The sequence below is a fragment of the Eubalaena glacialis genome, chromosome 13, assembly GCF_028564815.1.
Source record: "Eubalaena glacialis isolate mEubGla1 chromosome 13, mEubGla1.1.hap2.+ XY, whole genome shotgun sequence".
NCBI classification, from domain to species: domain Eukaryota; kingdom Metazoa; phylum Chordata; class Mammalia; order Artiodactyla; family Balaenidae; genus Eubalaena; species Eubalaena glacialis.
In genome coordinates, this window is record NC_083728.1 from 26,870,871 (window position 1) to 26,891,515 (window position 20,645).

Genomic DNA, 20,645 nt, shown 5'->3' on the forward strand with positions numbered 1-20,645 from the left:
ATTGAGTGCCTCAGCACCAGTCACTGTGGGAGCAGAAATGAAGGAACTCTAGTGGTTTCCTCAAGGTTATTTTTTTTAAGTTAAAAATAAAGAAACACACTTAAAATGGGTGCATTTCATTGTATATAATTTATACCTGAACAAAGTTGATTTAATACTTAAAGATATGAAGAAATATAAGTCCCTGACAGGGATCTTTTTTAATAGGTTAAAACTATTTTAAAATTAAATTCCTGGACAGTGAGTCAGGGGGTCTGAGTTCAGTCCCTGTCTGTCAGTCACCCGAAGGTTTACTTTCTTCCAGGTACCTTGGACGTGGACAGGTGCCCTGTATACATTCTCAAAGCACTTTGTACTTTTTGGCATCATTTCATAATTTCACCCACACGTGATTTTTCACATGTGTGTGTCTACCTCCCTGACTAAACTCTGACTTCTCCCAGGCCAGGCACTACATCTGGTTTTGTCACTGTGATGTCCCAGCACCTGACAGGGCAACTGCCCCACAGGTGGTACTCAGGATTATCTGTTGAATGAATGTATGAAGGAATTTGTTCATACCCTTTCCGAAGGGATTTTTAGAGAAAAAAGCCTGGTGGAGAAAGCCAGCCAATCCTCCCCACACTCCCCCACCCCAGGTATCTAGGAACCCTCTCCCTACCCTCAAGGCTGGGCTCAGGGGTAGGTGAAGATGCTTTGGGGCTTGCAGGGCTCAGGTCTTAGATTCCAAGGAGCATGTCTTGGTTTTCTCATCTGTCCAGTGGGGATCAGGGTAATTAATACTTATCTCGGGCTGCAAGGGATCCTTGGGAAGCGAGCATGGGGGTTAAAATGTTTCAGGGGCTGCAGTGATTATCACTGTCTCAATAATCTCCCCCACCAATCTGACCACCTTCCTGCCTGGCACTATCACAGTCCTTGCACTTCTTTGGGTCAGTGTTTCCTCCACTCCAGAGTTTCTCCAAATGTGGTCTTTGGGAAGTTGTTGGAAATGCAAAATTCTCAGGTTCTATCCCAGGCTTTCCTAATCAGAAACTCTCAGGGTGGGGCCCAGCAATTGGCATGCCCTCCAGATGATGCTGGTGCAAGCCCAAGTTTGAGCTTTTATTGCTCTGCTCTGACCCAAGCTCTCCCAGAGACACTTGGCCTGCCTGTTCACTTTTCTATCCCCAGTGCCTGGCATCTAAGAGGCATGCCCTAAATATCTTCTGATGCATAGTAACGATGTTAATGATAGCAGCTAGCCATTGGTTGAGGACCTCCAGTGTGCCAGGCTATCTTCTAAACATTTTAAGAGGGTGAGTGCATTTAAGGCGCCACCCCCGGGGTCATTTTACGGATACTGAAGCAGGTTCCGAGAGGCCACGCTCTGAGCCCAAGGGGAGATCACGCAGGGAATCCCGCGTTTCACCGCTGTGCTGCTCAGTGCCCTGGACTAGGCACAGCGGTCGCGGGTATCCAGGGCTCCGCGAGGGCGCCCCTGCCCCGCCCCACCCGGGGTCCGCGCGCGTCAGCGGCTCGGTGAGGGCGCACCCGGAACCGGTCCGAGAGGAGCGCGGCGGCGGCGGCGGCCCGTGGCGAAAGTGCGGCTGCGGAAGCGCGGCGAGGCCGGCGGCGCGAAGGAGGAAGTCCGGAGAGGCGCGGGAGCTGGGGGTCTGCGGCGCCGAGCGGACGCCATGGGCCGCCTGCACTGCACGCAGGACCCCGTGCCCGAGGCCGTGGGCGGCGACATGCAGCAGCTGAACCAGCTGGGCGCGCAGGTGGGCCGGGCGACCGCGACGCGGGATCCGGGCGGGGGCCGCGGGGGCCCCGGAGGGGATGGCGGTTTAGGCCGCGGCCGCCCGCTCTGCGTTGTGGCCGTAGGGGGGGATTCGGGGAGGGGCTGAGGGGAATTGGGGTCTCAGGCCAGTTTTGAGGGCCGAAGGATCTCGGGAGGCCTAAGGCCAGGCTGAGGGATCCCAGGGGGATCTCGGGGACCCAGAAATGGGACTGGGGGACTTATGGGGGTCCTGGGAACCAGGAGAGGTTGCAGGGTCCCGGAAGGGGGGCTGAGGGGAGTCTTGATGAGGCCGAAGGGAGTTGGGAGAACTGAAGTAACAGACTAAGGGCCTTGGGAGGCTGATGGAGTTTGGGGGAGCCGTGGAATTTGGTGGGCCAGGCGAGGGACTGAGACATTTTGTAGGAAGGTCGGGGGTCTTGGGGAGACTGAGGAGGGTCTTAGCATCTCGAGGGGGCTGAAGGAGCCTGGAGTGGGGGCAGGTCATCAGGGGGTGGGATGTGTGTGTAGGTAATGGCCAGGCCAGAATGGCTCTGTGGGCAAGCGATGACATCCTGTCCTCGCCACTCCCATCCCCTCCAATTAAGGGAGATACTGGTAGTCCCCAAGGAAAGAAACCATGTACCCTACACAGTAGAGGGCGGGTCCCTGATGGTAGTGGAGCTGGCAAAGGCTTTTTCAGGCTGCAGGTGCCAGCCAGTCAACCTTGAAGTCTTCCTGCTCCTGTGCTGGTTGGGATGCCCCTTTCATACCACTAAGTCAGCCAAATTAAGCAGGTTAAAATGTCACTTCTCACCATCACAGCAAAGGTGCATTTATTTCCCCCACTGGGTTGTAACTTCCCAGGAGGTTGGGCCCCTCTCTTTCATCTCAACATCCTCACAACTTATTGTTTTCTCATGAAGTAACACTAATTGTAATGCCAGTCATGTTCTACGGCTTCAGTGTCCAAGAAAAATGAACTGCAAGCCTCAGGTCTACTTTTACATTTTCTAGTAGCCACATTTAAAAATTCAGAAGAAACAGGAAATGAATTTAATGTGTTTTCTGTAATCCACTATATCAGAATATTATCATTTCAATGTGTAACTCACGTAAAATATATCAGTGAGATATTTCACTTTTTGGTACTTAGGTTTCTGATTCTAGTGTGTATTTTAAAGCACATCTGAAATTAGATTAGCCTTTTTCAAGTGCTCAGTAGCCACACATGGCTGGCGGCCACTGTATTGCACAGCCCAGTTCTAAGTGCTTTTATGTGTATTAAGTCACCGAGTTCTTGCAACCACCCTAGGAGTCAGGTACTATTACCATTCCCATTTCACAGATAAGAAAAATGGTTCAGGGAAATAAATTGACCTGTTTAAGGGCAGGCAACCAGGAAGTGGTGGAGCCAGGAATTCAGGACCGGACACCTGACTTCAGATCCTGGGGAATTAAACACACTAGAATAGAGCTTTGTAGGTGGTCTCCCCAATCAGGTAGTTTAGCTTTTACTTGTTTATGTATTGGGGCTTTCTGAAAGACTTCCATTGGGAGAATAAAAAAGATTCTGCTGCTAAAAAACTTTTTTTAAAGCTCCTGGATTGTATGATCTCTAAGGTTACCTCCAACTTGGTATTCCAAAGATAATCCACCTCCTTTAAGATCAGAGCTGGACTCATTTTCTAACCTTGAAACGCACTTTAAACCTTTACCTTTGTTTTTAATACAGAAAGCTTTTTCTTGATGAGCAACTTATCAGAGTCCTTTGGGCCATTTTCCCCCCTTTTCTTGGGTGATCAAACTTCTCTGAGTAGCCACTCTGTTAGCTGAACTTACCTTGAAGTCTGAGGCCCAGGCCTCAAGGAGAAAAAGAATCATTGTATCAATGTTGGCATCACCATTTATTGCTTATTCGGTGGGTATTTATCTGAATGCCTACTATGCACCAAATAGCCACTAAACCCAGAGAGATTTACAAAGGCTTGATGAATGAGGCCTCTTGTGCTGGGGAAGTTGTGATCTGCTGGGGCAGGTCAGAAAATGGAGACACGGTACAGCACTGAGTGGATCTGCATGTGCTCCCTGATGCCGTGGACAGTCCTAGGTAACGTGGAGCCTTGAGAGTCGGTAGGATTAAAAAATAATCATTTTTAGAGTGGTTATGAGAGGATATTCAGAAAAATATAAAGAAGAAAACAAATGGTCTACAGTCTCTCACCTACCAACACACACAGAAAATTCAGACAGTATTCAAAGGTATAAAATTAAAATAAAAACACCTATTTCTCTTGTCTCCAGAAATCATCATTTTGATAGTTTCTCATGGATCTTTATAGAAAAAAAAAAGTCTGCAATCTGCCATCATATGTATGGGTATCCTTTAAGAACTTTTTTTTACACAAAAGGGAGTGTGATAAAAAAAAAAAAAAAGGGGAGTGTGATATTCCTTGAAACAGATCTAACATAATTTAACCAGTCCCCTATTAATAGACACTTAAGTTGCTTTCAGTTTTTTATTTTTAAGAACAATGCTGTCAACAAACTGCTTTGTGTGTGTCTGGGTTTACTTTTTAGAACATCTCTGAAGGGTATACTTCTTGCAGTGGAATTACTAGGTCAAAGGGTCTGATTGTTAAAAAAGTAGATATGGATTTTGCTAAGTTACAGTCCAGAAAGGTTGCCCCAGTTTATCTTCTCAACAGTGTGCAAGCATGTCTGTTACTTTCACCAACACTGGTGTCATCAGACTATTAGTTTGAAGATCTGATAAGTGAAAAATTGGTATTTCCTTGTTTTGCTGATTTGCATTTCTCATCTGGAATGATCTTGAGCATCTTTTCATATGTTTAACTGCTAAGAATAGTTAAGATTTTGATTTCACGGATATTCATGAGCAGGTGAGCATTCCAGGGAGAGACAGCTATGCAGGTACAAAGGCAAAGAATGGGGAAGGTGTTTAGGGAAGATTTATTCAACAAATACTTACTGTGCACTTACAATAATTAAGGTGCAGTTGACCATACAAAGCTGGAGGAGGAACCTTCTCTGTTAAGACAGGTTTGTGTTCCTTATCAAGATTGAAAATTCTAAGTGCCCCCAGGTGAGGTTCCAAGAGGGAGCCTCAGAACTTAAGAATCTGGGTAGGTCCCTTTCTTGTTGGGAGTGTCCTGGTATCTTGGCAGGGCTTTGAAGGATAAGGAGGTTTTGGAAGAGTGGAGATAGGGATGGGGGTCGGTAACAGCCTACAGACCACAGTAGCTTGAGGTCCCTCTTGAGAGGAGAGGCAGGGATGAGACCACACAAGGAGCCCGAGCCTGAGTGCTAGGCTGAGGCCTGGAAATGGAAAAGCAGCTGGAGGCCTTCTCAGTCGCCCCATTTTTTAAAAGGCCCCGGGTGGCATAGGAAACAAGGTTGGCCAAAGATCTGACAGTTCCACAGATCTGCAGCAAAAAAAAAAAAAAATTAAAGAAACAGAGGAAAACTCACAGTTTGAGGACACATTCTCAAGCCAGTCTTGACTGTTCTTGTTTTCACTATATCAGCATTTGGGCAAGGCTGATACCCAATATCACAAATACTGCAGAAAAACAGCCCCTGGACCAGCATTGGTTAAAGTGTTCCCATGGAATATCCATGAAGTTTTGAGAAAGCAGACACCTCTATGCCATTGGGTGGTGGGAGTGTAAATCCGTGCAACTTCTTTGCAAGGCAGTTTGGCACTATTTTCTCAGAATTTAAAATGCATTTATCTTAGAGAATAAACTAGGGGGGAGGGGCAAGATAGGGGTAGGGGATTAAGAGGTACAAACTATTATGTAAAAAATAAATAAGCTATAAAGGGCTTCCTTGGTGGCGCAGTGGTTAAGAATCTGCCTGCCAGTGCAAGGGACACGGGTCCGAGCCCTGGCCCGGGAATATCCCACATGCCGCGGAGCAACTAAGCCCGTGCACCACAACTGCTGAGCCTGAGCTCTAGAGCCCGCAAGCCACAACTACTGAGCCCACATGCCACAATTACTGAAGCCTGCGCGCCTAGAGCCCGTGCTCTGCAACAAGAGAAGCCACGACAATGAGAAGCCCGCGCACCGCAAGGAAGAGTAACCTCCGCTCACCGCAACTAGAGAAAGCCTGCGCACAGCAATGAAGACCCAACACAGCCAAAAATAAATATAAATAAATAAATAAATAAATAAATAAATAAGCTATAAGGATATATTGTACAACACAGGGAATATAGCCAATATTTTATAAAAACTATAAATGGAATATAACCTTTAAAAATTATGAATTACTGTGTTGTACACCTGAAACTTATATAATATTGTACTTGAACTACACCTCAACATAAAAAATGCATATATCCTTTGACCTAGGATGCATTTTAAGAATATATCTTTTTTTTTTTTTTTTTTTTTTTTTTTACCGCACCGCGAGGTTTGTAGGATCTTAGTTTCCTGACCAGGGGTTGAAGCTGGGCCCTCGGCAGTGAAAGCTCAGAGTCCTAACCGCTGGACCTCCCGGGAATTCCCGAGAATATATCTTATAGACATACATGTCACAAAGAAATATGTGGGAGGATATTCATTGCAGCATCGTTTACATAACATCAACAAACACACCCATTAATGTTCATTTCTAGGGAACTAAATTATGCTAAGTCTTTGCCAGTTGAATGTCATAAAGTTGTTAAAAGAACTGGGTAGATTTATATCTGCTGACATGATTGATCTCTAAGATGTAATTGAGTGAAAAAAAGGTGAGGTGCAGAGAGTGGGTTCTGTATGATCCCATTTGTATTTAAAAGAAATTAAATGAAAATAAAATGATGGGAAGGCCCCAGAAGTGTTAGCAGTAACTACCCTGGGGAGTGGGAGTAAGGTGGGAGGGGCCAGGGAGGGAGCAAGACATTTTATTATTTTATTTTATTTTATTATTATTATTTTTTAACATCTTTATTGGTGTATAATTGCTTTACAATGGTGTTAGTTTCTGCTTTATAACAAAGTAAATCAGTTATACATATACATATGTTCCCGTATCTCTTCCCTCTTGCATCTCCCTCCCTCCCACCCTCTCTATCCCACCCCTCTAGGTGGTCACAAAGCACCGAGCTAATCTTCCTGTGCTATGCAGTTGCTTCCCACTAGCTATCTATTTTACGTTTGGTAGTGTATATATGTCCATGACACTCTCTCACTTTGTCAACATTTTATTTTATATTCTTTTATGTTAGCTGGGTCTTTTTAAAACCTTCTGCATATATTACTTTTATATTTTCAAACACTAGTTTTATATTTTAAAATAGAATACATTTTAGAATAAAATAATACAGAGCCTTGCCAGGGGTTTGCGTGGAGTTTAGTGTCATGGGAAAAAGGGCAGATGCATTTGACAGTCATATTACACGTATAGCTTTGGGGGCTCTGAGCTGAAGTATCTGTAATCTTTTTTGTTTAAATGTTATATTGCTTCAGGAAGGTGGCTCTATTGGCATAGTGACTTTAATTGTAGCTGTGGTAATTGCTACTGTTTGTTTAGCCTCTAGCCTGGCACTGTACTGGAGGCTTTGCATGTGCCAATTAGTACTGTTCTGGAAGCTATGTATTATTACCTTTGTTTTCCCAATGGGGACTGAAGCACAGTGAAGCTGAGTGACTTGCCCAGGGTCACATGGGTGGTCAGCAGAACAACGATTCACATCTGGATCTTTTAAACTCTTGTGTGTTGATTTTCCCCACTATGCCACACACACTGTGTCCATTGGGAGGGAACATGGGAAAGTAATGACATGTGTCTCAGTCTGCTTGGGCTGCTGTAACAAAATACCACAGACTGGGCGGCTTGAACAGCAGAGATTTATTTCTCACAGTTCTGGAGGCTGGTGATTCCAAGATCAGGGTGCCACCAGATTCAGTTCCTGCTGAGAGCTCTCTTCCTGGCTTACTTTGTAACTGGAAGTTTGTACCTCTTAATCCCCTTAGCCCACTTCATACCCCACCCCTCTCCTTTCTGTATCTGTGAGTCTGCTTTTGTTTTGTTTGTTTTGTTTTTCAGATTCCACATATAAGTGAGATCATATGGTATTTGTCTTTCTCTGACTTATTTCACTTAGCATAATACCTTCTACATCCATCCATGTTGTTGCCAATGGCAAGATTTCATTCTTTTTATGGCTGAGTAATATTCCATTGTATATACGTACCACATCTTCCTTATCCATTAATCTGTTGATGGACGCTTAGGTTGCTTGCGCATCTCGGCTGTTGTAAATAGTGCTGCAATGAACATTGGTGTGCTTACATATTTTCAAATTATGAATGTTTGTAACTTTAAGATGATCAAAACAGGTATCAACATCTGTGTGTTCCTCTTCTCTCTTAAGGGGCTGTAGTAGGATGGGATGTGGGAACACTGACCCAGGAGTAGAATTTTACTGATGTTCTGTGTTCTCTTCACAGAAGTTCTCAGCCCTGACGGAAGTACTCTTCCACTTCCTAACTGAGCCAAAAGAGGTAAAGTATCTTGTGATAAGGAGCGTTCCCGAGTGTGGGCCTACAGTCCTGAGATGCTTAGAAAGTGAAGCGCTGGTTTGTGCTGTCCCCTCTCTGCAGGTGGAAAGGTTTCTGGCTCAGCTCTCTGAATTTGCCACCACCAACCAGATCAGTCTCGGTCCCCTCAGAAGCATCGTGAAGAGCCTCCTCCTGGTTCCAAATGGTGAGTAGCCTCTCCTGGCAGCCAAGGCCAGAGACATTACTTGAACATTCCCTCAATCCACCGAGTTGGCAAGTGTGCTCTTGGGCACTGAGCCAGAGCGTTTGGTAGTGAACCAGACATGGGCGGGACTGTAGTCTAGGAAGGGAAGCCAGGTAAACAGATAGCCATGGGAGAGTATAATTGCGGTCTGCATCGCAGCTTCCGTGCCCAGACTTATCTGGTCCTCTACGTGATAGGTGCAGAAACTGAGAGTAAGAATTTAGAAACTTTTATGACAATTTGACGAAGTCTCTTGAGTCTGTTAATTTTTTTAAATGGGGCTTTTTTTTAAACTGTGGTAAAATAATACATAAACATGTAATTGACCATTGTAACCATTTGGGGCTTATATTTTGTATGTGTTTTTTCATTTCATAGTTCTAGGGATTAATTTTCATTGTATTTTACAAAAATATCAGTCCATGATGGATTGAAAAATTTAAAAGATAGGTCTTTTGCTGCAGATAGTTTGAGAAGCAGGGTTTGCCTTAGAGCAATCAGAGAAAGTTTCTAGCCAGAAGGGAGGTGATCACAAAGGTTGAGCTGTAGGGCTGTCCGTCGTAGCACTGTTAATGACAGAGAAAAATTAGAAGCAATCAAATTACCCAGCAGCTGGAAATCGGTGTAACGAATTGTGGTCCATTTTTAGAGGGGAGTGTCGCCTTGGTCAAGAATTCAGTTTGAGTTAGTAGGACCTGGGTGTGAGTCTGGCCCTTGATAAGTAGTGTGACTTTGGCTAAGTACCTGATCTCTTTCAACCCCTAGCAACAACCGTCCCCCAGCAGTTGTTCCCCTCCATCTAAGCTTGTTTTTGGTGTGTGCATGGAGTTGTTTTGAAGATTAATTAAGATAATGTAAATAAAATGCTTAGCACAGTACCTCAGCAAAAGGTTGTTCTTATTTTTCAAATTATGTAGTAATTTAAAAAGATGCTATTGAGGAAAATGTAATGATATGGAAAACCTTTCACAGTATTCTGTTTAATACTGTCTGCCACCGTTCTATTTTTGTGTAAAAAAGAAAATGTTAACTGTGGCTCTATCTGGGTAGTAGGACTGCAGGTTGTTTTAATTGTTTATTTTTAGCTATGTTTTGTCTAAAAAGTTGCAAGAATTAATTTGGCAATCTAATTAAAAGTTAATTTTATTTAAAGAGAGACATGACATTTGAGCCCAGTCTTAAGGAATGAATAAATGTCAACCGGGCTGAGAGGAGGTAAAACAGCATCCCCAGTTGGCATATTTTAAAAATCAGTAATAAGCTGATCTTCCCAAGATCTCAGTGCAAAGGTGCATTAAAAGTTGGGTGCTTGATTTGTTTGTTCCTGTCGGGCCTTCTGTGAGATCTTAGTGCAGATCCTTTCCTTTGCCGTGTCTTGTGCTCCTAAGGTCCAGGCGGTGTGAATCAGAACATCCCTGAGGTTTCCAGCTGTCAAATTTTATGATCCTCTGTTTGTGCAGTTCTTGCATTCTTTGCCCTCATGGCAGGTTAAAGCATGAGAACCACAAGGCTGGATGGGAACTTGCAGTCTTTTTAACACAGGAATAAATTTTCATTATAAACTTAAAACTGCAGAGCTCTGGAGAGTCAAAGGGAAAAATCCCGTTTTACTCTCATCCCACTCTTGTCTCTAGGAATAATCACAGTATAATTTTGGTGTATATCCTTTTTTTTTTTTAATTTTATTTATTTATTTTTGTCTGCGTTGGGTCTTTGTTGCTGTGTGCAGGCTTCCTCTAGTTGCAGCGAGCGGGGGCTACTTTTCGTTGCGGTGCACGGGCTTCTCATTGCGGTGGCTTCTCTTGTTGTGGAGCATGGGCTCTAGGCATGTGGGCTTCAGTAGTTGTGGCATGCAGGCTCAGTAGTTGTGGCTCGCAGGCTCTAGAGTGCAGGCTCAGTAGTTGTGGTGCACGGGCTTAGCCGCTCTGAACCATGTAGGATCTTCCTGGACCAGGGCTCAAACCCGTGACCCCTGCATTGGCAGGCAGATTCTTAACCACTGTGCCACCAGGGAAGTCCAGTGTATATCCTTTTATATTTTTATATACACTGATAGACATACACGTATACATTCATGTAGTTTTGTTTTTCACAAATGGTAGTAAACCATAGACTTGCTCTGCGGCTTGCATTGTTTCATACCTAGTACATCGTGGAGCTCTCTCCACATCAACTTCATTCTTCTGATGACTGCAGTGTACCTTGGACTGAATATATCTTCTTTTAGTTAATCCATTTCCTGTTGCTGGACATTTTAGTTCTGACTCTTCACTCTTAGAAACAATATCGCAGTGAACGTCCTTAGGAAGTCTATGTTCTAAACTTACGTGAGCATTTCGTAGGACAGGTGCCCAGAGTGCAGAACCAGGAGTACTTATTCTCTTTATTCTCATTGTCTAGCCTACACCTGTGGGAATGGGGAAACCTGTGAGCTGTTGAGGATACTGGTTTTTCAGGAGATCTCTGGCTGGTGTCCCTGCCTCCATTCTTTCCTGTCCTTCTCATCTCTGCTCCCCACCACATTCCATCCTGCCAGACTGCCTTAATCCCTCCTAATCCTTCGCTCCAGCCTCTGTTCTACCTCTTTCAGAAAGTCTTCCCAAACCATTTCAGTCCACGGTGACCTCCCCTTCCTCTCAACAACCGAGATAGGTTCCTTTATCTGCAGCTCTTATTTTGGACTATAATCATTTTGTTTTCTATTGATCATGCTGTTTTGTGTGTGTCTATCTCATGGCCCTAACAGACAGTTCTTTGAAGTCCGGGGCAGGTCTGTACTACTTTCCTAAGCCACAGTCACAAGTAAAGTGAAGACATAGAGCAGGAGCTTTTAGTACATGCTAGGTGAGTTGAGTTGAACTTGGGAGACCCTGTGATCCTCCCAGGGGATGCTGGGTGTATATTCTTCAAGCAGGATTGATTATCAATGTTTATAGCAGACTGCTTTCTATAGATGCAGAGAACACTGAGGTATGCTGAGTTCCAGGGATGGGCTTTGCAAGCTCACTTGGATTTGAGTCTTGGTCATATCACCTGATGTAGCTGTTTGGCCTTGGACAAATCAGCCTCTTGGCGACTCAGTTTCTCATCTGAAAAACGGAATAATAAGAGCAGTTTATGGTGTTGGCGTTAGGAATAAATGAGTTAGTACAGTGCTTGCTGAACTTCAACATTATTTATTCATTGTTCAGTTAATTTCAGTCCTTTGCCTCGATATCAGATCATCAGGTAAAACGTTCCTTCCTTCATCTAATGGAGAGGATCTGAATTCACCACTTGACTATTTAATGCCCCAAAGCTTTTCAAGCTTTTCAAGTTCTAGAATCGAAGTCTCAGGTTTGCTGTACTTCTCAGTAGCTCTCAAGAATTTGTTTTACTCTTCTTTTTGTTCTCATGCAATCTGACTTTTCTCTTCCTGCAGAGTTTTTCTGCTTGAATTCTCCATTTCTTCCAGAGCATCTCCTAAGCATCTGAGGTAGCTTGTAAGTCTCTTGGCCTCTTCCTCATCCCTTGGCTTGTTGTGCCATTTTCTTTTCCTTTTTTTTTTTTTCTGCACTGCGCGGCTTGTGGGATTTTAGTTCCCCAACCACAGATTGAACCCGGGCCCTCGGCAGTGAGAGCATGGAGCCCTAACCACTGGACCGCCAGGGAATTCCCAATGTGCCATTTTCTTTTCAGTCCCAAAGGCTGCCATCCCAGAACAAGTTCTTGGCCCTTCATGCCTTGTTACGGCAGCAGCATCTCCGCTTCTGTTCTCCCGCCCCAGCTCCCAGTTTGCCCTGGAGTGTAGTACAACTTGGACCCTTGGAGCCTGCTGCTCCTCTCAACTGTTTTATTTTGCATAATGAATTCTGTAGTCCTTAACTTGGCATTCAAGGCCTTCCCCAAGCTAGTCTGAAGTGTAAGGCCCTCATTCTCGTCCCCTTCCCTCGTCCTGGTCCTGCTTGTACAGTAAGACCTCACTGTAGAAGTGCAGCTTGTTAGAGCTGAAAGGACCTGGAGAACTCTCCAGATCAGTCTTCCCCAGATTGGTGTTTTCATCCAGAAAAGACTTCAGTGGCCAGACAGGGTCATAAAATACTGTCCCCGCACCCCCCAGCCTTGGAATCTTGGAGATTCACACACACATTAACATATCTCAGGCTCTGAAAAGTCCTGCAGTAAAGCAACCTGCTTAACCAGTATCTGTGAAACAGTTAACCATGGACCTCTTCTTTTTTTGGAGGGGGGGGAGGGGGAGGGTCAAGTAAAAGCTTTGTAAAGTGCTGATCTAGTCTGATCTTTGTCTTGGAGATAAAGAAACAGAGCCCTAGAGAGGGGAAGTGACTTACTTAAGATCTTACAGTGGAAAAGCTGCTGCTAGAACCTCCCTTGATTAGCTCAAAGCTTGTGGGGTTTTTGGTTTGGGGTTTTTTTTTTTTTTTTTAATGTTTTTCTTTTACTACTTAGTATGTAATTCTTAAAAGCACCTGAGATCAACCTTTATCATCCCATGGACGAATTGCTTCATCTGTGCCCCACTAATTCTCCTCATTGCTCTCCAAACTGGACTATTTTTAAACAAATCTCAGATATCATATCGTTTCATTCAGTTCATTCAATTCCTAGTTATGTATCTCTAAAAGATAAAGGACTTTTTCCCCCTTATCAAGTCGCTATGCAATTATCATATCTAAAATTAAAATATGCAGTCAGTGTTCGGACTTCCCCATTGTCTCATACATTTTGTTTGTAAGTGGCGTTCTCATCAGGATCCCGATAGGGCCCCCACCTTGCATTCGGTTCCTAGGTGGCCCTTGTGTGCTCACTTGTCACTGTGGCTCCTTCACAGCTCTGGGACCTTGAGCCAAGTCACTTAACCACTCTGAGAATCAGTTTCTTCAGGAATAAAATGGAGCTAATACTAGTAGCTCATACGTTGTTGCAAGAATGGAGAAAGATGGCGGTCTAGTGGTTAGGACTCACACTTTCACTTCCGGGGCCAGGTTCAGTCCTTGGTCGGGGAACTAAGATCCCATAAGCTGTGTGGCGCAGCCAAAAAAAATTAAAAGAAAATAATTTAAAAATAAAAATTAAAAAAAACCATTTCTTCCAAAAAAATGGAGAAAGATAAATGTAAAGCGCTTGCTTCAATAATGAGTGGTAGCTACACTGCTGCTGGTATGATGATTGATTGTCATTATCATCATGAGTTGTCTCCTAGAAAAGATTACAGATAACTTCACAGTAGGGCCATAATTTAAGCGGTTTTTACTTTAATACATTGCAAGATATCTGGCCCTTGTGGGTACTCAGTAACTGGTTGTTTTTTAAGAAAAGGTGATAACTCCCTTTCCCCACTCCCAAAGGAGTCTGTCTGGCTGGGCCAAAAAAGGAATAATCGGCACTGAACAATAGTCACAAATGGTATTTAATCAAATGTTGAACTAAGTCCCCCAGGGTTCCTGACCTTACCCTGCTCTGTTACTTTTCTCTGTGGCACTTTTCAATAATACTCTGGCTTTACCTACTTGTTCCATTATTGTTTTGGTCTTTCTCCTCCCAAAAGATTGTGAGCCTCAGGAGAACAGAGATTGTTGCCTGTTCAGTTCATTGATGTATTCCAGGGTCCAGCACAGTGCTGGCACATAGTGGGTGCTCAGTACATCTGTGTACAGTGACCATGACCTCTGTTTCCCCGTGAACCTCGCAGGGGTGGATTCAGCTGGTCAGCCTTCAGGGTCAGTAATGACTGAATGAATGGGGCTCACGGTGCTCTCCCATCTGCTTCCTCCTCCAGGGCTCTTCACCAAGGCTTAGTTCTGTTGCTTGGGCTTCCCTTATTATACTGAATAAACTTACATAGATTTTGGCTGGAAGAATAGTGTTTGCTAATTTTCCAACTGTTTCCTGAAACCCTCACCCTCACATACACCTCTGTCTTGTCACCCCCCGTCCTGTTTGATGGCAATGGGGGTTTGTCTAAGGCAGCTGTTCCTGTGAAAAGTGGAGCTCAAGGACTTTATAAACCACCCCAGATGGTTATCTGTGTTTAAAGGACATTCTTAGATTTCCCCTAGTGACATGTTCTGGTGACTCCAGCCCTGGAGTTTGGAGTTTTCTATCTGACACAGGGTCAAGGCTGCAGGCCTGTCTTGTGCTTAGGACAAAGGAATCACCAAAGGAAAAAGCTGAAAAAGAAGCCAAGGGCTTGAGGCCTAGCACAATGCAAATATATATATACATATGTATATTTCCAAAGTATGGCTCCTGCCTGCCCCAGGTAATGAGGTGACATCAGGACGGAGAGCTTGCTCTGGCCCCTGCAGCTTGGTAGCCTCTGTTGTCAGTCACTGTCAAGGCGTGGCCTGGTACCGCCTCCCCGACAGCATCTCAGATGACCTGGAGTGGAAAGAGCCTGGGTTTGGGGACCCTCTGGCCTGTAAGCGACTTTCTCTGCCACTTGCCAGCTGTTGTGGCCCTGAGCAATTCATTTAATTTTTTTTTCTTGGGGTGGGGGGCATTTTTTTTTAATTATAGAAAGTACAAGAAAGAAAACAAAAATGGCTCACAATTTTACTATCTTCACATAAAAAAACCAGCGTGCAGCTAGAACATTTTTAAATGACACAAAGAAAAACAGTCCCACCCAGTCCCTTTCCCAAAAGATATCCACTCTTAAGTTTTTTGTGGATATGTTCAGAAAAAATATGCCTTACATCTGTCTACTTAGCTATAAGATAAGGATATAATTAAAGCTAGAACTAAGAATAGATAATATATGCTTCTTTATTTATGCAAAAGGGATTACACTGTGCAGACTGTTCTTACCTTTCCTTTTCTTCTTTTAATTATATTTTGCAAATAGGCACATCAAGAGCTACCTTATTCTTTTTAAAGGTTGCATAGTATTCCATTGTATGGATTCTTTCATTCAGTATGTGTTTATTGAGTGCCAACCAATGAACAGTGCCAGGCACTTTTTTAGGAGCTTGGGACACAGCAGTAGGCAAAATGGACCAAGTCCTTTTTCTCATCAAACTGACATTTTAGTGGGAAAATTGACAATAAATATGTAACATAAAGTTGAGTAGTTATAAATGCGATGCAGAAAAGTATACTTGAAGAGTGGTCAGGGATCCTTTCAGAGGAGGTGCGATTCAAGTAGATTCCAGAATGAAGTGAGGGAGTGAGCATGTGCGGATTTGAGGAAGTGTGTTCCCAGCAGAGGGAACTGCAAGGGCAAATGCCTGGAGGTAGGACCCTGCCTAGCAAATTACAGGAAGAGCTAAGCGAGGGAGAGAGCATAGGGTTCTAAAGAAGGCCAGATCCTGCCGGGCATTGTGAGAGCTTTGGATTTTACTATGAGTGAAACAGGAGCTATTAGAGGGTTTTGAGCAGAGGAGAGACATGGTCTGACTTAAGTTTTAACAAAATCACCTCGGCGCCCAGGCGGTTGTGTGGATGCACCAAAACCAACGTACTGTTCCTGACATTTCGTCTCTCCTGCCCACATTGCTGAAGAGCTGCCCACGTAGATCTCAGTGTATTTGGGGGGCATAGCTGCAGGTGAGTTCTTGGCAGTGCAGTCGTTGACTATGGATTTGCCAAATCATCTCCCGCAAAAGCTTAATCATTCTGATCTTTAATTTCCTGGTAAATTAAAAGTTACAATAATAATCTTCACTTCAGAGTATTTTGGGATCATCAAACAGAATGTTGGATTTGAACTGGATATAAACTAAGGGGCAGCACCCGTGGTAGCCAGGAGTTCTTTGGAGTGTCTGGAATGTAGCCGCCTTCTTGGAGAGCTTTTATGGCCAAGGTTTCCTGGGGTCTTGCCTTTTTTATTTCCCGGTGGTTTCCTTGCTCGGTCTGATTTTGCAGATAAAAGATTTCCTCCCTTTGTTGACATGGTTTATTTTGCAGGGGACAACAGCCTGTAGGATTGTTTTTCTGGACTGCGATGGGGGTGGAGGCTCAGGTTTAGGGTGTTACTTCAGGGCCCTCCCTGGATGGTGGTGGATGTCTTCTTACTCTTTGATCAGTCATCTTCTGGAAGACTAAGAAGTGGAAAATTTTAAAGCGCTGCCAAATCGTGACTCGAGGCTGTAGCCTGCAGGTTAAACGTTGAGAAGCCCGGATTGCTGGCAGCAGTTTGTTTTCAGGAACAGGAGCCTGCAAGCAGACAAAGCGGCTCCCACGGGGTGGGGGGTTCCCAGGGCTCCTGAGGGGAGGTCTTGATAGCCCCTCTGCAAGTGACTTGGGAACTGTAGAGGCCAAACTGCTTAGTCCACCTGGGTTTACTTCCTGAGGGCTGATCTTCTGCGGCAGGCTGGCCAGTATGTAGATGGGAACGGTGTATAATCTGCCCTGACCAGTGCTGTGGCCCCTGGGCCCATGTGGCAATTGAGCACTTGGAACGGCTAATGCAACTGAGGAACAGAATAGTACATTTTCTTTAATTTTAATTCATTAAAAGTTAAAGAGGGGAATTCCCTGGCGGTCCAGTGGTTAGGACTTAGCGCTTTCCATGCCGAGGGCCCAGGTTTCATCCCTGGTCAGGGAACCAAGATCCCCGCAAGCCTCGTGGTGTGGCCAAAAACAGAAAATAAATAAAGAGCCACGTACGTTCCGTGGTTACGGATCACACAGTGCAGCTCTGGGCTGTTACCCCTGCACCCTGTCTGACCTTGAATTCCCCCACTTGGCTCCAGGAGTCCGTGGCCTTATTTCCTCAGATCAAGTGCCCCATCCCCAAGTCCATACAGTCTTTTCTTTTGTCTCTGACTTCATCCATACTTTCTGGAGGGGCCAACACTTGTGTGGCACAAAAAAACCCCAATAGGTACTGCCTCGTTCTCCCTGGTCTCGGGGGCTCCTTCCTCCCCGACTGGACTGAATGGAGCTGAGTCTGCTCATTCCTGTTGTCATCCCGGTCACTTAGCTTGTACCCATTAAATACTTACTGCCAGCTGATTGATTGATTTGCCCTCTTTGACTGATTTCTCCCCTCCCTCCTAGGTGCCTTGAAGAAGAGTCTCACAGCTGAGCAGGTCCGGGCTGATTTCATAACTCTGGGTAGGTGACCACCATGGCTGCTCAGGGTGACAGGCCCTGCAGCCCTTCACTGTGTTCATGTCTCCTTCTGTTCTCTTATAGGTCTCAGTGAGGAGAAAGCCACTTACTTTTCTGAAAAGGTATCATAATTCCTCCTAATCAAGGTTAATTAAGATCGCTTGCGTTTATTTCATGAAAAGACACAAATGGAAAATGCTGACTAAGGAAAAACCATCAGTCATCATGTGCCATTTCCCAGCTTAATGTTTTTCATTTGGTTTCATGCAAATGACAGACATGCAGCTTTTAAACAGCACTATTCAGTGCATCTCTAATTTTTTCCCTCTGATTTGACTGAATATAAATGTCATACAGTTTTTGTTCCAATCTGGATTAAATCTGGGAATAAAAGAAAACATTTGTATAGTCTCCTGCCCCTCTTGACTCCCCCCAGCCCCCAGATCTGTGCACATAGGCCGAGCCCTTCGTTCTGCATGCTTCCCACTGTCTGTATAAAGACTAAACATGCTGTGTTGGGGGCGGGATGAAGAGGGGGGATTTTTCCCATTGTTATGACTTTGGCTTTTTGCTTTTGTTCCAGTGGAAACAGAATGCCCCCACCCTTGCTCGATGGGCCATAGGTCAGACTCTGATGATTAACCAGCTTATAGATATGGAGTGGACATTTGGAGGTGACTAGTTAGAGCCAGTCCTGGGTCGTTTGGGTGGTGTAGGGTTGGGTGGCAGAGGCTTTCAGATGACTTTGCTGGGGAAGAGGTGTCCTTGGTCCCCCAAGGCTGTTGGGTCCAGCACCTGCTTCTCTGTGTCGCTGTCCACATTCGGCAGCTCTTTCTATCCACGGGTCTCAATAAGTTCACTTCCTGAAAAGCACATTCTGCTGTCCTCATACTGGCCCCCACGTGGCTTCTGCTGTACAACTTGCAAGATTGGGGTCTTCAGAGTGAGTCCTCAACCAGTCACTTACTGGTTTTCTCTTTTGTGTCACAGTGACGTCTGGGAGCAGCGAACTGGAAAAAGTGGGAAGTATTTTTTTACAAGTAAGTCTTCTCCTGATCTCTGAAAATTGGGAGATTTTTGACTTGGTATTCAATCTACATCGGGTTTCTTTAATATCCAGTTAAACGGATGTTCCACTGAAGTGCCTTGTGTATCTCAGAGCAATGTGGTCAGTCAAAGATGTAGTCACTAACACGCTTACTTTCAGATTAATAGGATCTGGATATTGTTCTTGAAAGTCTGATTGTTCCTGTAATCGCGGAAATTGTTAGACGTTTTGGTGGTGGATGATCCAGACTGCTCCCTAGTAACTCTCAAGTTAGATGCTGGATGCTTTGATGTTTACGTGACAGTTCAGGTTTCAGGAATTTCTTTGCCCTGTTGTCATCATTTTAATTTAAATGTTTTATTTCTCTTTTTCCTTTTTGGATCAGTTAAAGTTGGTGGTTAAGAAAGGAAATCAAACTGAAAATTTATACATAGGTGAGTCCAAATTCCCATTAGAGCCCTTTCCCTTTTTCCATGTTTTCTTCAGTCGTTGGGCTTGTGAAGCCCACCACCAATCATTTTTCCAGAAAAAAAAAGTCATAACCAAGCTGTGGAGTCACCATTCTGCTGCCTTTGCTCTCATAAATAATAAGCCGTCAGCAGGTTAGAGACCCCACAGTTTGAAGACTTTTAGACCTTTTTGCAAAAGGGAAAGGGTGAGGTAGGAATGGCGAATATCGAAGAGCAAGAAGCTCTTGCTGTAGGAGCCACATCTACTGTCCTGAATGACCCCCTTTCATCCCTTTGTGCTGGGGAGTTAATGCCATTTTAAATCCCCCCCTTCCTTTTTTTTTATGGAGCTGAGAACTTTCTATGTTCAAGGCTTCAGTTCTTTATTATGATCAATTACCTGTCAAGAACTGCTTAGAGGTACTAAACCAAAAAAGAAAAAGAAAGTCTCTGGGTGGAAATTCATTTTCTTGGATGATTCTGTGGAGTTGGAAACATTCACCTGAAGCTGCATTTTCTCTCCCCAGAATTAACCTTGCCTCAGTTCTACAGCTTCCTGCACGAGATGGAGCGAGTCAGAACCAGCATGGAGTGTTTCAGCTGATTTCTGTCCCCCTGCATCTCCACCTCACACCCCCTCCCCCGCCCCCTCCTCCTCCCCGGTGACTGCTCAGAGAGACCTCTTGCTCCCAGGCCTGTGGCCGCTCCTTTGGGCCTGCTTGCCTCTTGGGAGCCCAGGTGCAAAGGTTTCTGAAAAACAAAGGATTAAGTACTTAAGGAGCCTGACAGGCTGGTCCTGAAGAGTCTTTGTTGAGGGACCCTCCACGACCTATCTCCCAGGTCACCGTTTAGATATTCAGAGAAGAGATTGCATCTCAGATGCAGGGGAGGAAATAAGTTGAGTCACCTCCCTTTCAAAGTTCCAGAGTAAACAAATGGTCTATCGCTCAAGATACGCACTGATGACCTTCCCTGCAAAAGAACAAGGGCTTGTTTATGGCTGAGGAAGAGGTGGACTCCGTGAATGACACACGGGGGAGCCCCCAGCGGAGTTTGTATGTTTGTGGTGGTGGTGCTTTGCTGATCAGCCTTTAGTGGACACCTGTGTAAGAATACATGCTGGGTCTGCTCTGAAAAAAACTAAGGCTTCACTTCAGGTTTTGCCCTGTTGTGTGTAATGAGGTGGGCCTTTTTTTTTTTTTTTTTTTTTTTTTTTTTTGAGGTGGGCCTTTTGAGGCTATTTCAGCTTGTTTGGGTTCAAGCTGACCTTCTCTGGTGGTTAGAAGAAGAATAAAAAAAGTTCTGAAGAACAGGTCTGCATCTGGTCGTCTCTATGCATGGATTAAAGAGTCACCTGCCTTGCAGAGAGCTAGTGCTCTTATCTTCAAAAATTATCTTCCTGATTTTGGTGAGGGCCCTGGGTCTTCAGTGAAATTCACCGTGGTCCAAAGTGGGAATTCGTAAGAGCAGTTCAGGGGAAACTCAGGTTAAAAACTTCATAAAAAGCAGAGCGGATGAATGCTTTGTGTTCAGATGACTTTAGTACCACCCTGGCACGTAAGTTCTCCTCCTCCTA

General features: G+C 44.6%; 1 protein-coding gene across 2 annotated transcripts; it reads left to right on the top strand.

The window, feature by feature from the left end:
• The first annotated feature begins 1,385 nt into the window (after positions 1-1,385).
• Positions 1,386-20,379, top strand: COMMD7 (COMM domain containing 7). Of its 2 annotated transcripts, none has more exons than XM_061210202.1 (9): positions 1,386-1,760; positions 8,221-8,274; positions 8,374-8,476; positions 17,519-17,575; positions 17,657-17,694; positions 18,156-18,246; positions 18,563-18,612; positions 19,000-19,054; positions 19,597-20,379. In XM_061210202.1, exons 1-9 carry the CDS (start codon positions 1,677-1,679, stop codon positions 19,671-19,673), a joined length of 609 nt encoding a protein of 202 aa, XP_061066185.1. In that variant the 5' UTR covers positions 1,386-1,676; the 3' UTR covers positions 19,674-20,379. The 2 variants fall into 2 exon arrangements, with proteins under 2 accessions (XP_061066185.1, XP_061066186.1); XM_061210203.1 differs by having other exon boundaries at positions 19,006-19,054.
• The last annotated feature ends 266 nt before the right edge of the window (positions 20,380-20,645 follow it).

Coding starts and splice junctions, on each gene's coding strand:
- COMMD7 (XM_061210202.1), top strand. CDS start 1,677: ATGGGCCGCCTGCACTGCACGCAGGACCCCGTGCCCGAGGCCGTGGGC. Junction 8,477..17,518: donor CCTCCTCCTGGTTCCAAATG/GTGAGTAGCCTC, acceptor CCTCCCTCCTAG/GTGCCTTGAAGAAGAGTCTC. Junction 17,695..18,155: donor CCACTTACTTTTCTGAAAAG/GTATCATAATTC, acceptor CTTTTGTTCCAG/TGGAAACAGAATGCCCCCAC.